This window comes from Stenella coeruleoalba (genome assembly GCF_951394435.1).
Source record: "Stenella coeruleoalba genome assembly, chromosome: 4".
Taxonomy (NCBI): Eukaryota; Metazoa; Chordata; class Mammalia; order Artiodactyla; family Delphinidae; genus Stenella; species Stenella coeruleoalba.
In genome coordinates, this window is record NC_137149.1 from 1814927 (window position 1) to 1831656 (window position 16730).

Sequence of the window (16730 nt, forward strand, 5' to 3'; positions counted from 1 at the left end):
GTGGGCTTCTCTTACCCTAGTATGGAATCTAAAGCTAAAAGCAAGCCTAAGAAGGATCAAACTGGTCCTAAGTAACTTAACTGCCTGCTGGAACAGAGTCCAACATTCTTTTAGAAGAAATACGAAACCATCCCACACTAAAGTAAAATTCAAAATGCTGGAATCCAGGCAAAAAATTAGCAGGCCATCCCAAGAAGAAGGAAAATATAAACCATAAATCGGAAGAAATATCGAACAAGCAATAGAAACAGAACCAAAGATGGTGAATTTGCAGGCAAGGACTTTAAAATGACCATTACAAATCTTACGACTGCGCTGAAGGATATAAAGGAAAACATGAACAAGAAGGAGAACTGGAAGATGTAAAAAAGATCCAAATCCAAAGGACAAAAGATAACAATATCTGAAATGAAAAACACTACAACAGCAGATGAGAAACGCTGGAAGAAAACACCTGTGACCTTGATGGCATATAAACAGAAACGACCAGAAATGAAGTACTGAGAGAAAAGAGACTGGGGGAAAAAATGACCTGTGGGAGGGAATCCCCTGGCAGTCCAGTGGTTAGGACTCCAAGTTTCCACTGCAGGGGCACGGGTTCGATCCCTGGTCGGGGAACTAAGATCTCGCGTGCCGTGCGGCGCAGCCAAAAAATAAAGACCTGTGGGACCATATCAGGCATTCTAACACACGTGTAACTGGAGTCCAAGAAATGGGGGGGGGGGAGTACTCATTTTAAAATCAGTTTGTCATAGAGGCCTATTGGGATTGTGACTGAGATTGTACTGAGTCTATAGATCAACTTGGGAAGAACGGGCATCTTAAGGACTACTGAGTTCCCAGTCTATGAACATGGTATCTTTTATTTGTGTGCTCTTGAATTTCTCTAAGCAATATTTTACAGCTTTTATTGTAAAGGTTTTGCACACTTCTGATAATTTTCTCCTAAGCATTTTATGTTCTTGACATTACCTAAGTAGAGTTATGCATTAGTTTCCTGGGGCTCCCATAAAAAAGCACCCCAAACTAGGTGGCTCAGGAATTTATTCTCTCAGTTCTGGAGGATATAATCCAAGATCCAGGTGTCAGTAGAACTGGTTCCTTCTAGAGGTTGTGAGGAAACATTTCTTCGTGCCTCACTACTGGCTTCTGGTGGTCGCTGGCAGTCCTTGGTTTATACAGGCATCACTGCAATCTCTGCCTCTGTTTTCATACGGTATGTTCTCACCTGTGTCTGTCTCTTGTCCTTTTCTTGTAAGAACACCAGTCATTGGATTTGGGGCCCACTCTAATCCAGCAGGACATCACCTGAGATTATACCTGCAAAGACCCTATTTCCAGATGAGGTCACATTCACACATTCTGGGGATTAGGACTTCAGCATCGTTTTGGTAAACATATCTTTTGGGGGAGACACAATTCAACCCACAACAGGTTTATAAGTTTGCTTTTCCAATTGTTGCAGATATACAGGAATACAGTAGATGTTTCATACATTGTCTTTGTATCTTGAGATGGTCAACTTGACTAATTCTAAACTTTTTTCTTAAGATCCCCTAGGGATTTTCGATATCCACAGTCTGTCATCTGTGAATAGCGATAGTTTGATCTTTTTCTCTTCCAATTTTTCTGTCCTTTTTTCCCTTTTATTGCCTGATTGCACTGGGTATCTCCTGTACAATGTGTAATTGCAGCAATAAGAGTGAACACCTTGGGGCGTCCCTGGCAGCACAGTGGGTAAGAATCCGCCTGCCAATGCAGGGCACACGGGTTCGAGCCCTGGTCCGGGAAGATCCCACGTGCCGCGGAGCAATGAAGCCCGTGTGCCACAACTACTGAGCCTGTGCTCTAGAGCCCGCGAGCCACAGCTACCGAAGCCCACATGCCTAGAGCCTGAGCTCCGCAGCGAAGAGTAGCCCCCGCTCGCCACAACTGGACAAAGCCCGCACGCAGCAACGAAGACTCGACGCAGCCAAAAAGTAAATAAATAAAAATTTTAAAAAGTGAACACCTTGCCTTGATGGGATTCAGCAGGGGCAGCACTCAGTATTTCATCGTCACATAGAAAGCTGGCCATAGGTCTTTTGGACACATACCTTGATCAGATCGAGGAAATCCCTTCTATTCCTAGTTTGCTCAGTGTTCTCATGAGTGGGTATTAAATCGTGTCATAAGCTTTTTCTGCTTCTGTTGAGATGATCCTATGGTTTCTCCTCTGGCAAATTAGTTTTGTGGGTTTTGTTTGTTTTTGTTTTATGTCAACCAATCCTGTATTCCTGTAATAAAAATTCCACTTGGTTATAACGTATTATCCATTTTATACTGCTGGGTTCAATTTGTTAATATTTTGTTTAGGACTTTCGCCTCTATGTTCAGGAGAGAGAGTGGCCTGTCATTTTCTTTCTTGCCTTGTCCTTGGGTTTTGGTGTCATAAAATGAGATGGGGAGACATTCCCACTTTCTGTTTCCTGAGTGTAAGATTGGTATATCTTTCTTAGATGTTTGGAAGAATTCACCAGTGAAGTCATCTGAGACTGTGATTTTCTTTGTGAAAAGATTTTTAATTACAGATTCAATTTAATGGACATAGAGCTATTCGGGTTTTCTATTATGTCAATTTTAGTAAGTGGTGTGTTTCAAGGATTTTATCCATTTCATCTAAGTTGTCAAATTTATCAGTTTTATAAATTGTTCATAGTATATACTCTTTTCAAGATCTGAGAGATCTACAGTGATGCCCACCTTTCATTCCTGATAATTAGCAATTTGTTTTCTATTCTTCATCAGTCATGCTGTGGGTTTATCAGTTTCATTACTATTTAAAAGAACTAACTCTTGGCATTGTTGATTTTTGTCTGCTTTCCATTTCATTGATTCTGCTCTTTTATTATTTCCTTCCATTTTCTTTGGGTTTAATTTGCACTTTTTATTTTTTAAATTTTATTACTTGGCTGCGTCAGGTCTTTGTTGTGGCGCGCAGGCTCCAGAGCACGTGGGCTCAGTAGTTGTGGCGCAGGGACTTAGTTGCCCCACAGCATGTGGCTGGCGTCAGCTCCCTGACCAGGGATCGAACCTGCATCCCCTGCATTAGAAGGTGAATTCTTAACCACTGGACCACCACGGAAGTCCCTAATTTGTGGTTCTTTTCCTAGCTTCTTGTGATGAACACTTGGATCACTGAGGTTTAACCTCTCTTCATTTCCAATATATGCCTTTGCAGCTAATACATTCCCCCAATCACTGCTTTAGCTGCATTCCATAATTTTTAGCAAGTTGTATTTTCATTTTTAACTCAGTTCAGAATACTTTCTAATCTCCATTGCGTTTATTTTTCCCATGGGTCATTTAGAACTGTGTTGGGAATTTAGTAGTTATCCTTCTGTTATTGAGTTGTGGTTTAACTTCACTGTGGTCAGTGATCATGAATTCAATGATTAGGTTCTTTGGAGTATGTTGTGACTTGATTTATGGTCCACAGATTTGTCTCTTCTGGAAGCATTCCATGTACACCTGAAAAGAATTATAGTTAACTTTCCTTGGGTGTAATTTAGGTTCTACATATGAAATTAGGCCAAGTAGATAGGTTTAATCTTCTGTATCCTTACTTTTTTCCCTGCTTCTATCAGCTACTGAGAAAGGTATGCTAAAATCTCCAACGATGATTATGCATTTGTCTAGTTCTTTTGCTTTATATTATTAGCTCTACACAAATTTAGGTATATTGTATATTCCTGATAAATTCACCCTTTTATTGTGCACTGTTGCTCTATATTTCTGGTAATATTTTTTGTCTTAGAAGTCCACTGTGTCTGATTATCACTCTCATTTTCTTGGTTAGTGTTGGCATAAGTGTATCTTTTCTAATGAGCACACAGGTGAGACTTCCATCCAGTAAGACAGTCACTGTCTTTCAATCAGAGTGTTTGGTCTGTTTATTTTTATTAACATCTTTATTGGAGTATAATTGTTCTACAATGGCGTGTTTGTTTCTGCCATATAACAAAGTGAATCAGCTACACATATATCCCCATATTTCTATCTCCTCCCTCTTGCGTCTCCCACCCTCCCTATCCCACCATCCATTTATTTTAATGTAATTACTGATACAGTTGGTTAAGTCTACCATCTTCCAGCTGCCCTTTGTCTCGTCTCTCCTTTATCCCTTTGGTTCTCCTAACTTGTCTTGCTTTGGATTAATAAAAACATTTTTCTGTTCTATTAACCTTCTAATTAGATATTTTCATTACTTCTTTAGTGGTTACCCTAGAGATTATGCTTCCTTAGTTCATTAGTCCACCACAAATCAATGCAAAAACCCTACACTTGTATAAGTTCATTAAACACTCCCGTCCCTCACCTAGAAAGTTCTTGTGGTCACGTTTGCATGTTTTAAAACCCTCAAGACATTATTGGGGGTTTTTGTTGTTGTTGTTCTTTTGCTGCGTTGGGTCTTTGTTGCTGCACATGGCCTTTCTCTAGTTGCGGCGAGCGGGGGCCGCTCTTGGTTGCAGTGCGCGGGCTCCTCATTGCAGTGTCTTCTCTTGTTGCGGAGCACGGGCTCTAGGCGTGCGGGCTTCAGTAGTTGTGGCACGCAGGCTCAGTAATTGTGGCTCGCGGGCTCTAGAGCACAGGCTCAGTAGTTGTGGCGCACGGGCTTAGTTGCTCCACGGCATGTGGGATCTTCCCGGACCGGGGCTCGAACCCGTGTCCCCTGCATTGGCAGGCAGATTCTTAACCACTGCGCCACCAGGGAAGTCCCAACATTATTGTTTTAAACAGTCAATATTCATTCATATCTACTCATTCCCATGCTCTTTTTTTAAAAAAATATTTATTTATTTATTTGGTTGTGCCAGGTCTTAGTCGCAGGCTCCTTAGTTGTAGCTTGCCAGCTCCTTAGTTGCGGCACGTGGGCTCCTTAGTTGTGGCATGCGAACTCTTAGTTTCAGCATGCATGCGGGATCTAGTTCCCTGACCAGGGATCAAACCCGGGCCCCCTACATTGGAAGCATGGAGTCTTAACCACTATGCCAGCAGGGAAGTCCCCATTCCCATGCTCTTCATTCCTTTCTATGTTTGTTTTTATCCAGAATCATTTCCCTCTAGCCTGAGTAATTTCCATAGTATACTTTTTTCTTGTCGTACAATCTGCTGGATATAAATTTTTGTTAGCTTGTATTTGTGTGAATATATCTTCATTATGCCTTTTTTTCCATATGTCTAGTATTTTTTACTGTGTATTGGACTGTGGTTAATATAGTACAAGGTCCTGGCTCTGAAGAAAGCCGGATTTTGTTCCGACAGGCCAGTGAATTACTGGTTGGCTGCCTGGAAGAGCAGGGCTGTTTTGATTTGGCCCTAAGATGTCAACTTTACTCCTAAAACGTGGCCCTTTGAGGGTTTCAAAGGAAAACCAAGGTTTTCCAGCCCCTCTAACCCCAAGGGACTCAACTTCGGAACTGCCACCCTATGGTGGACAGCCGCTGGGAGCTCTCCTCTGCACATCCTGCCTTCCAGCCGCTGTTCCTGCCCCAGGATTCTTGGAGTCTTACGCTAAGCTCGCACAGTTCAGGGGTCAGCCAAGGATTTGAGGGCTCCCCCTTCTGCAGCTCCCTTCTCTCCGGGAGGTCCCCATCTATTTCCAAACTCCTCCAACTCCTCCGGACAGTGAGACGGAGGCTTCCTGTGACGTTCCAGCACCCACGCCGCAGCGACTGATCCCTTCCAGTCGGGCTCCTGGAAAGTGGGGTGCGCGGGGATCCTACAGAGGAGTTGGCGCCTGAACTACAACTGGAGGAGGACCTACTTAGCCAGCGGAGAGGGTGAGCAAGCGCTCCAGGCAGGAGGGACAGCACATGCACCCAAGGCTGGCCCTTCACCGTGCCGGCAGCTCCTGCACGTTGGGAAGCAGAACGTGGGCTCAGGAGCCAGATGGCCTGGGCTTACATCCTAGCTTTGTCCCCTGCTACTGTGATCTTGGGCAAGTGACCTTACCCCTCTGTGCCTCATGTTCCACACCTGTGCTGAGGATGATCGCTAGAAGTACTTACCTCCTGCGACCGTTCTGAAGGTTAACTTGAGTCACACAGCCCTGACCCCACCAGGACTATGCACGCAGTCCTTGCCCTGCAAGCCTCTCTCTTGCCTTCGCCAGGCGCCTGGTTCCTCCCGCCTCACCCCCAGCGCTTCACATCCTGGCTGGAGCTCAGGCCGACGGCAGAGTGCTGGGCAGGCTGGCCTCCCGCTGACCCCCCCCCTCGGGATGCCCTAACAAACAAACAAACAGGTGACAAACAGTAAGAAAGTGTGTTTCTCCTCCCCGGCTGGTGTAACTCAGGCCCAGATGGAAATGGTGCCGGGTCCCTGCACCCCAGCCCCCAGCGCACACTCGCAGCAGTCGCTGTAGCAAGTGCATTTATTACAAAAATAAGTAATGTGACGTAAACACGTTTAAGTTCCGGATATGCAGCACCCACTCTTGCAGTGCAGCCTTATTTCAGCGCAGGCACAGTGCTCAGCTGTGCACGCCTCCTGGTGGGCGTGGGCGCACTTCCCACGGGCAGCCACCTTGTCCCAGTGACCTGCAGCATCCCCAGGTGCGGCTGGGACAGGTCTGTCCTGCGGGCCCGGGAGAACCCCGCGCCATGTCTCGCACGGCCTCAGCCTGACTGACAGCTTCGGACGTCAAACTCCACACCAGAGGCGAGGCTGAGCCCTCCTGGGCACGAATGCTCCCAACCCCACCTCTCCCTCCAGCCCCACCGGAAGTGCCCCCTGACCCAGGGGGGACCAAGGGGAAGGCTCAGAAGCACCCCCAGCCTGTTCTGGGGAGCCCGCGTCTCGCTGCTGCGTGCTGGGAGCACCCCCGGGCCCCGGGCCGCCACCAGCAGGGCTCACTGGCAGCAGTCGGCCACGTGCCGGAAGAGCTCCTCCCCCTGCTCGTCGCTGAAGCACTGCAGGCAGTGAGGGCACTGCAGGTCCCCCTGGCCTCTCTGGGTCGCTCCGGGGCTCCCGGCCTCTGCGGGGAGTTCTGGCCGCTGGGATCCCGTCCCAGGCCTCCAGCCACCGGGTGCCACGAGCTCCGAAGCGTCAGTCTCTAAGTACCCGGGAGTTTTGCCCCCAGTATGAACCCGGCAAGAGCCTGGCTCTCGAGGATCCTGGAAAAAAGACAAAGGGTCAGCTTACGAGGCTGGCCTCGGGCTCCAGCAACTAGAGATACACCCGCTGCACGGTGAGACGTGCACCTTCGCTCTGCCTGGTGCTGGGGCCCAAATGAGGACGTGCTCCGTGAACAGCCTCCTGCCTGTGCTCACAGAGGAACAGGCCCGAGCCTGGGGGGGGGGGGGCAGCGGCACTCCCCCCAACCCCGACCCCCGCCGCGGCCCCAGCAGACTCACCCCACACGCCGCCGTGCAGAGAGGGAGCCTGGCAAACTGCGTCCCTCCTGGGTGGGCGGGGGGGGGGGGGGTCTCTGGAGGCAGCAGGGGTGCCCGTGGCATGGCCGACATGATCGCCCCCGACGTCAGCCCCGAAGTGCCGTGACCCCCAGTGCTCATCACGCCTCGTGTGGGAGCCGCAGCCCAGGCGGCGGGACCCTGGCTCCTGGCCCACAGCTTCACCACCGCCCGCCCTGGGGTGTCGCCCAGGGGCCGAGCAGTGCTCCCAAAGCTCGACGGCCACAGGCCGCAGCTGAAAGGGGCTCAGAGGCCACTCGGTGCACAGGCCCCGGGCCTCGGCAGGCCGGGCCACCCTTCTGTCCACCAGTGGGGTCCACAGCCACGCAGGATGGGGCACTGAGGATGGCGCCCACCAACCACGAAGGGTGGTTCCGGGGTAAGCTCGGCATCCCCGCCCCGCCAGGGTGCTAGGCCCTCAGGGGGATGTGCATCGGGTGCTCTGGGCGGAACCAGGGAGGAGCAGGGAAGAGGCGTGTGGGCGCCCGGGTCCTGCAGTGAGAAGCCGTCCGTTCCCACCCAGGCCCGGCCTCCCAAGAAGCACCCCCTGTGGCGGGGCGGCACGGAGCCCAGAGTGAGCTGCGGGGCCTGCCCACCTGCACGGCCCATCTCCGTGCACGGGGGCTGTGAGCTGGGGGGCGCCAGGAGACGCCTGGAGCCTCAGGGGCTGCGTGTGTGTGACAGGGCGACCAGGGTCCCTGCAGCACAGCGAGGAGGGGACACACGTGCACGAAGCTCCCAGTAGGGAGCCCGAGGCCCAGGACGCGCCCTCTGGGTGCAGGACAGGCCCGACAGCCACCCCTGAGGTCACACGCCACCACGCCAACATCCTCTACAGACACACACGGTACGATAGGGAGGTTTTCTGCCACCAGGCCCCAGGCACCGGGCACCACGGCTCTGCCCGGAGCACAGAATCAGGGTCTCGGCAGACGCAGAAAGGGATTGAAACCGATGAAGGAAACACGAAGAAAACGCCCAGCCTGGACCGGGGGAGATGGGCCTCCGTTCTACCTGTTTGCAGGGTACCTGGCGCTGCAGCAAGGCCACCCGTTCCTCCAACTCCTGGATCCTACTCTGAGCCCGCTCCCGGTCAACCCTCTCCGACGTGAAGTCATCCTTGTACGCGAGGATCTGTGAGGAGACAGACACTCAACCGTCAGACGGCAGCGCCGTTTCTGCTCAGAGAAAGGCCCCCAGCGCCCCCCAGCACCCGGCCCCGGGGTGGGGGGCACCTGCTGCTCCAACATCTGCACCCGCTCCAGCGCGGCGTCCCGGGCCCTCCTCACGGCCTCCAGCTCCCGCCTCGCTTCTGCACAGTCGTTGATTTTCTCCTCCAACTGTGTGTTGAGCCGGGAGATCTCCTTCCTCATCAGCTCGGGCGGGGAGGGCCTCTCAGGCTCGAGGGGGGCCTGCAGCCCTCTCAGCTGTGCGTGGAGTCCCCTCACGTACTCATCCCTGCTGGCGTCGTAGCGCTGCCACTTGGCGTTGAGGTCTTCCACCTGAGGAGGCCGGAACGCTCACGGTGGCAGCGGCTGAGAACCTGCTCTCAAGCCAACCTGAACTGTGAAGCTATTCACTAGCAACAAGGAGCAGAGTGAGTCTTCCCTTAAATGAAAGTTGCCTCAGGAGACCTCCCTGGTGGCACAGTGGTTAAGGATCCGCCTGCCAACGCAGGGGACACGGGTTCGAGCCCTGGTCCGGGAAGATCCCACGTGCCGCGGAGCAACTAAGCCCATGAACCACAACTACTGAAGCCTGCGCGCCTAGAGCCCGTGCTCCGCAACAAGAGAAGCCACAGCAATGAGAAGCCCGCGCACTGCAACGAAGACCCAACGCAGCCAAAACTAAATACATTAATTAATTAATTTTAAAAAAATAAAAGGAATGAAGGCCAAAAAAAAAGTCTCAGTTTGCTCTGTGCAGAGGGGACACTAGGACGTGGCAACAATGGCCACAAACAACTGCCGTAGACAGAAGCAGACTTGCTACAATTTCCCACCGTAAAAGCTGTACTTGATAGTAATTCTTGTACCTCATTTATCCACATGTGAATTAACCTGGGGGCCGGAGAATGACAAGCGTGTTCTACATGTCCTTTCAGGCAAATATGTCGGGCCTACAGGGACTGCGCATATCAGCCGGAGTGGCCTGAGGGCAGGGGCAACCCCTGGGCACAGCCGAGGAGAGGACCCTCATCTGCGGGCCGTGAGGGAAAGTTCTTCCCGAGGGGCATCTAACAGACACTCACGTGAGTCACCTTCTGCTTCAACAGTCGATTCTCCTCCTGTAACTTCGCAACAACCGCGTGGACAGAGCCGTCCCCATCTGCACACGCTGGCTGCATAAGAAAGGGACGGAGAGCAGACACCGTGTCACCGAATGTGACTGTCGTGTGCGGCAAGAGGGTAGGAAGCCACACCTGGAGACTGAGGGTGCAGATGGTCACTGCAGCCCGCACTGCGGCAGGTGGGACGTGCCCCTTCCCGAGGGTGGGGGAGGGGTGGTCCTCGCCCCGCCCGAGCCCACCCCACGCTGGGGCCAAGCCTTGCTCAATCTTCTCATGCCTGAGACTTTCCATCATCACGGGAGTCGGGAGGGCAGGAAGCTTAATCTCACCGTCCACCAGAGAACCTTCCAGCCCAGGGCCACAGGGCCGCCAGGAGCAGGCCCGGCCAGGGACCTGGCTCCCTCCCTCTGGGCCCACCACACTGTCGTGTCACGTCACGCAAGCAGGGTTGACCTCAGTGATTCTGTACACGGCAGTCCACCCGTGCCTCACTCGGGGTCTTGGGACTCATGCCTGGAAACCCACGTGCCAAACCAGCCCTAACGGCGGTGGGCAGAGCTAGCCGAAAAGTCCATCTGAATCCTAGGAATCCAGTGCATTTAACAGTACGGTGGGCTGTATGCTGGTGCCGGTACTTTTGAGAATTCCCCTCGAATGACAAGGGAACTACACGTCCTAACCCAGCGGGCACCGGGAAACCCCGGTGACTCAGCCGAGTCCAGGGCTGAGAAGTGATGCGGATGTAGAGCCTGTTAAGAGCTCCGGCCCCACCCCTGCCCGGGCCAAACACAACGTGCGGCTGTGTTCAAATCCCCAGAGGGAAATGACACAGTGACTCAAAATCCCAGAGTCACAGCCTGCCCCCAGAGAGCACTGTGGTATCTGAAATGTGCCTGTGTGCTTTCTGAGGTTCCCTTTTCGTGGAATCCACCCGCGGAGACGGGCAGTTCTCAGACCGGTTCTCAGACCAAGGTTCTCCCCAGCGGGCTTCCCAGTGGAGCTGCTGCTAAGGGGCTGGAGGGCCTGTCCCCGCCTCCCCCGCGTTTCTGAGTCAGCCTGGTTGCAGCCCCTGAGGATCAGAGAACTGCCTGGAAAAGAGTAATCTGGGCTGGGCGGGGCAGGGTGTGCACTGCGTGGAATCAGACAGGCAGGGAAGGCAGCCTCGCCCCGTGCTCCCAACACCCCCAGCCAGGAGCCCCCTGATCTCCCAGGTAGGGAATTCCTGATGCTGAAACCACACTGTCCCCTCCCCGACCAGACCGCACACACAGCCACAGCCCAGCTCCACGCAGTCCTGTAGGCCGCCTGCCCCTGACCCCGGCCCCCGGCCCCGCCCCCTGCCCGGCTCCCTCCCTGCTGGCCCCACCCTGCCTACGGCCTGGCCAGGGGTCACAGCGCCAGGTACACAGAAGGGCTCCGTGTCCTCCCTTCACTGCAGGAGGGCCCCGGCGAGGCCAGCCCTGCTGAGACACATGGAGCCCTCCCGCGCCCCGGCCCGCCCAGCAGATTCCTCACCACCTGCGGCCTTTGGAGGCGCTGCCCCTCGCCCGCCTGCACGCGTGCCAGCACCTGCTCAGGACACCCCTCCCGCCCCTGCTCTGACTGCTTCGTCCTCAGCGAAGGCTGATGAGACCACAGTGCCATCTCCCCACGAGGACCAGGGTCACCTGCAGGTCTGGGGGTGGCAGCTGGTGACGCAGGCCACCTGCTTCCCTGTCACGTTCTGCACCTCCCACCGTGCTAGAAGAAATCCCCGGATGGGCGGGCTTTGCTGCAACCCTCACTATGGAGAGCAGGGGGGGCCCTGGGCGCCCCTCGACCTCCATGACGGCTGAGGGATCCTGAGCGCGAGACGAGGCCTCCTGCTGCACCTCGGTCCGCACCGTGGCGTGCTGACACCGCAGCCTACCTCGGGGCTCCTCTCCCCCGCGTCCCCCTTTGCGCGCTGGCGTGCATCCAGACACTCGGCCAGGTGCTGGCACATGTGGGCGGTGGCGGCCAGCGTCCTGCGCAGCTGATGCGTCTCGTCGGCCAGGGAGCGGCACAGGATGTCGCTGGCGGCCGGGGCCCGCCCCTTCTGGGCCGCGCCTCTCCTCAGCAGGGCCACTTCCTTCTGCTCCCGCTCCGGCTGGCTCATCAGCTGCTTCGTCTCCCTCTCTTTTTCTTCTAGTTGCTCGGAAAGTCTCTCGATTTCCTAAGGGGCAGATTTAAAAGCACAGTTGATTTGACTATAAGAAGCAATATCAGGAACAAACATTCCTAGAGCAGAAGTCCAGCACGGACACCCATCAGGAGGTAATAAACGCGCTCATTTGGAGGTTGGCTTCTGAACGAATAATTAACTTTGGAGTTTTCAGCCCATAAAGTTCTAACTGAAACTTCACCTAAATTCTATTTTCATGAGCAAATTCATAATGTTAGATCTTACATCATCAAATTACTAAGTGCGGCAATTCCAAATACTTCTTGATGAGAAGGGTAGAAACTCCACTGCAGTGGGTAGCCCCCCAAAAGATATGCCCACGCCCTAACCCCCGATACTTGGGAATGTGACTTTACTTAGAATTAGGGTCTGTGAAGATGCACTGAGCTAAAATGAAGTCATACTGGATTAGAATAGACCCTAATCCAATGACTGGTGTCCTCATAAGAAGAAGGAAACATGGACACAGATACAGAAGACGGCCACATGTCGACAGAGGCAGAGACTGGAGTGATGTGTCCGCAAGCCAAAGAAAACCAGGGATGCCGACAGCCACCGGAAGCCGAAAGACAAAAAGAAGGCCCCTCCCCCAGAGCCTCGGAGGGAGCACATCTCTGCCAGCGACACCCCGATTTGGGGCTTCCGGCCTCTAGAACACCGAAAGATGAAGCATCTGTTGTTGTAAACCACCCAGTTTATGGTACTTTGTTACAGCAGTTCTAGGAAACGAAGATACCCAACCCCAATTAATTTTTTTAAAAAAGTCCTTAAAATTACAATTTACTTTAAACCCAGCCTTAGTTTTGTGCTTTCCCATTTTCAAAGTAATCACCAGCATAAACAGTACATAAGAGGGGTGAAGCAGGATGAACCAGTCCATCCTACAAATGAAAAAACAGCTTCAGAAAAGTCAGGGTTGAGCCTGAGCTCCACGTGAGGAAGTGGCAGGAGAAGGATCTGGGCTCCACTCAGGGAGGCGCTCAAGCTCACCTCCTGCGTGCTCACGAGGAGGGATGGACCCCAGGAACCGAGAAGCTTCTTAGCACAGTGGAATGGAATACAGGGCCAACATTACTAACGGAACCCTGAATTACTACTCTCTTACCTGCTTTAAAATGAAAACATGTGCATGGTTATAAAAAATTCAAACATACAGAAGGAAAGCAAATGAAAACTTCAATTCCTTTCTCCCAGCAGCTCCTCTGCCCCCAGCTTCACTCGCCAGAGGCAACTACTCACTATTTGGGCACGGACCTTTCCAGAGTGTTTATAAGCATCTATAACACATGTACTTTTACACAAACGGATGCTACAACACGCTTTTCTCCTCCTCAGCAATATACCTTATTCCACAGCAGCACAGAACCTGCCTTGTTCTTTTCAACCACAGCCTGGAGCTTCACGACAGATTCCAGATTTACTGAACACACACCTCCAGCTGGCAGACATGTGGCTGCTTCCTTGTGCCCTTATGCAAATACAGCCATGGGATAAGTGCCCAGAGGTCACATGGCTGGGTTAAGACTGGGGTTAAGAAATAACTGGTGGGGTGGACCTAGAGATGATCATACTAAATAAAGTCAGAAAGAGAAAGACAAATACCATATCATACCACTTTACATGTGGAATCTAAAATATGGCACAAATGAACTTATCTACGAAACAGAAACAGACCCACAGACGTAGAGAGCAGACTTGTGCTGGCCAAGGGGGAGGGATGGATTGGGAGTTTGGAATTAGCAGGTGCACATTACTATATAGAGAATGGGTAAAGAACCAGGTCCTACTGTATAGCACAGGGAACTATATTCAATATCCTGTGACAAACCGTAATGAAAGAGAATACAAAAAAGAATGTATAGATGCATGTGTGTGTGTGTCACTGAATCACTTTGCTGTATAGTGGAAATTAATGCAACATTGTAAATTAACTATACCTCAACAAAATAAATTAATAAAACAATAAGTGGTGGATCTCAGGAACACAGCCAGTCTCCGGGTCCCAGCCTGGCTCCCTGGGCCCGCGCGCATCCACGAGGCAAGGGCCGCTCCCCGCGCTCCTGCACCCAGACACCCCGTGCACCTGTGATAACCAGTCCATGGATAAGCCCAGCGTGTGACCGAACCACTCCAGCCAGGTGACCCAGAAAACATTCTGGAAACCTCTCCCTCTCTCAGGAAATTTTTTTTTTTTTGGCCGCACTGCGTAGCTTGCGGGATCTTAGTTCCCCAACCAGGGATCGAACCCAGGCACTTGGCAGTGAAAGCGCCGGGTCCTAACCACTGGACGCCCCCCAGGAAATTCCCTCAGGGAATGTTTAAGATTCCTCTCCTTCCCATTTTCCTTGGACTTCGCTCTAGAAATGAACAGAAAGAGAGGAAAGAAGAAAAACTGCACTAAGAATGACCGGTTTGGCTCTCTTAGCAAAGGCCTAGAGGAAGAGGCTGTTCTAGATCTGCACTTCACAACAGGGACTCAAAACAGGAAAGAGCAGAGGCCTGGCAGATGGCGAGGCAGACCGTGAGGGCGGCGGGGGAGATGAGGAGGTCAGGCCCCGGCAAGTGGGAAATGTCCACCACCAAGTGCGGAAGAAGTAGCAGGACTGGTGATGACGGGTGTGACACATCACTGGGAATGAGCCTGTCACCTGGGACTTCCGCTCCAAGGCGTGTGGCGCTGGCACTCCATCACGCCATCACACCTCCCTGCCCTCGACTCACAGATGTCACAATCTCAGGGGTACCAGTCAAGCCAGGTGAGACCCACTCTTGGAAGGTCATTACTTTCATTTTTCCACCTTTTGGCCCCGACGACCTCACCCCTGAACCAAAGGAGGAGAAGAGGCGTCTCTCTGCAAGCTGGCCGGTCGGCATCCATACCTCCTCCCAGCAGACGGCCCTTCGGCACCAGGCTGCACCTGCAGGACTGGGAAGGGGGCGCTGGGGGCCACCACGCGTGGCCTTCTGAGCCTGTCCACATAGCTGGGGCTGCCGGCTGGTGCAAAGTCACTTGGTCTGGGTGAAGCCACGTCCACACAGTGCGATGGGGCATTCACAGAGCTGAGAACCAACTACAGCCTTCTTAGCATAAAATACCGTAAACAGGAAAAAGAACACCAAACCCCAACGAAAGCTCAGGCTCTCACTGCTGATTGTTTCCTGGCCTTGGATTTATTTGTTCTCTTTAAAAACTGGCCGCTTCTGAAGGCAGTGCCAGCTGGTCAAGGCCCCTGTCCCACGTCCTTACCATGGAAAACGCAGCAGGAGCCCCTCCCTCCAGTGTCACAGATGCCAGGCCCGCCACGGCCCACCCTTCGCCTGGACTTGTCTCCCCCTGCCAGCATCACAGCTCTGGGGTGGCCTTGTCACTACTGGTGGGATAGACACGCCACACTCCCCCGAGCTGGACCTAGTCGCCCTCCACAGTGGCTCAGAAGTGTACCTGGAGTAGACACGGATGGTAAAGAGAGACCTGCCCTGAGAGTGGACTTTCACTACATTTTAGAGTTATTCAAATCAAAAGCTGTGATTTCAGGGCTTCCCTGGTGGCGCAGTGGTTGAGAGTCCGCCTGCCGATGCAGGGGACACGGGTTCGTGCTCCGGTCTGGGAAGATCCCACATGCCGTGGAGCGGCTGGGCCCGTGAGCCATGGCTGCTGAGCCTGCGTGTCCGGAGCCTGTGCTCCGCAACGGGAGAGGCCACAACAGTGAGAGGTCCGCGTACCGCAAAAAAAAAAAAAAAAAAAGGAGGCATAGCCTCTTGGACTTCATCCCTTTATTAGTCTGCTCAGGCTGCCGTAACAAAGTCCACAACCTAGGTAACTTAAAACAACAGACATGTATCCTCTCACAGGCTAGAGGTCCAAAATCCAGGTGTCAGCAGGCCATGTGCCTTCCGGGACTCTAGGGAAGAATGCTTCCTCGTCTCTTCCAGCTTCTGCTGGTTGCTGGTAACCCTGGGCTTGTAGATGCCTCCCTCCAATCTCTGCCCCCAACTTCACATGGCTGTCTTATAAGGACACCAGTCACTGGATTAGGGTCCACCCCAGGCCAGTAGGACTTCATTTAAATTTATTACCCCTGCAAAGACCCTACTTCCAAATAAGGTCATAATCACAGGCTCCAGGTGGAAAGGAATCTGGGGGAGACACTCTCCAGCCCAGCGCAGTCCTCTCCTCTCTCCTCCCTGGGCAGCTCTCAGTGGCTGGCCATGTGCAGACTGCAGCAGCAGCTGAAGGGGGAGTGAGATAACAGGGGCAAGCAGGGAATTTAAGAAAAGTCAATTCACTGGGCCTTCACCGCAAGTGCCATGCGCTGAAGGTGTAGCAGGGGAGGCACTGATGAGGACGCAGCACACCTCCTCCCCACTGGAAGAGTGCAGGGGGGAGCAGGCAAACAGGTAGGACAAAAACGAGCACGGCCTGGAAGGTTCTGGGAACACGGCAGAGGAGGGAGCACCGGGAATCTTCTCCTCACCTGAAAAACAGTGCACTGGCAGAAATCTGTCTAGTGTGACTGTTTTGGATCTCAAGTCCTAAAGACTTGCAACTTCCATCTGAGCACTTGGACAGTAAATTGAGGTTAATTTCAGTCAATTTCAGCTCTTCCTACAGTAGCAGCTACCCATCCCACCCCTAGCCATGCCACTGGAGGCCATACACCTGTTTCTGGAACAGCCTACACACAGCTTGCAGGAGCCAAGGTGGGCAAAAAAGACCCTGTCCTCCAAATACTGGGTATCTGCTCTGACCTCTGCGTCCCACTTCCGATCACAGAGGTGTGGC

General features: G+C 52.7%; 1 protein-coding gene across 5 annotated transcripts in view; it reads right to left on the reverse strand.

Moving 5' to 3' along the window:
- Positions 1–6403: 6403 nt before the first annotated feature.
- The window catches only part of TNIP2 (TNFAIP3 interacting protein 2), a 39413-nt gene continuing 29086 nt past the window's right edge, over positions 6404–16730 (reverse strand). For 3 of the 5 annotated variants that reach the window (XM_079920790.1, XM_079920786.1, XM_079920789.1), the window contains 5 exons: positions 11654–11938; positions 9706–9795; positions 8690–8956; positions 8469–8588; positions 6404–7157 (listed from right to left, as the gene is read on the reverse strand). In XM_079920790.1, coding sequence (XP_079776916.1) covers positions 6894–7157; positions 8469–8588; positions 8690–8956; positions 9706–9795; positions 11654–11938 — 1026 coding nt within the window. In that variant the 3' untranslated portion in view covers positions 6404–6893. The remainder of the gene's footprint in view (positions 7158–8468; positions 8589–8689; positions 8957–9705; positions 9796–11653; positions 11939–16730) is intronic. The other 2 variants (XM_079920788.1, XM_079920787.1) reach the window with 2 other exon arrangements.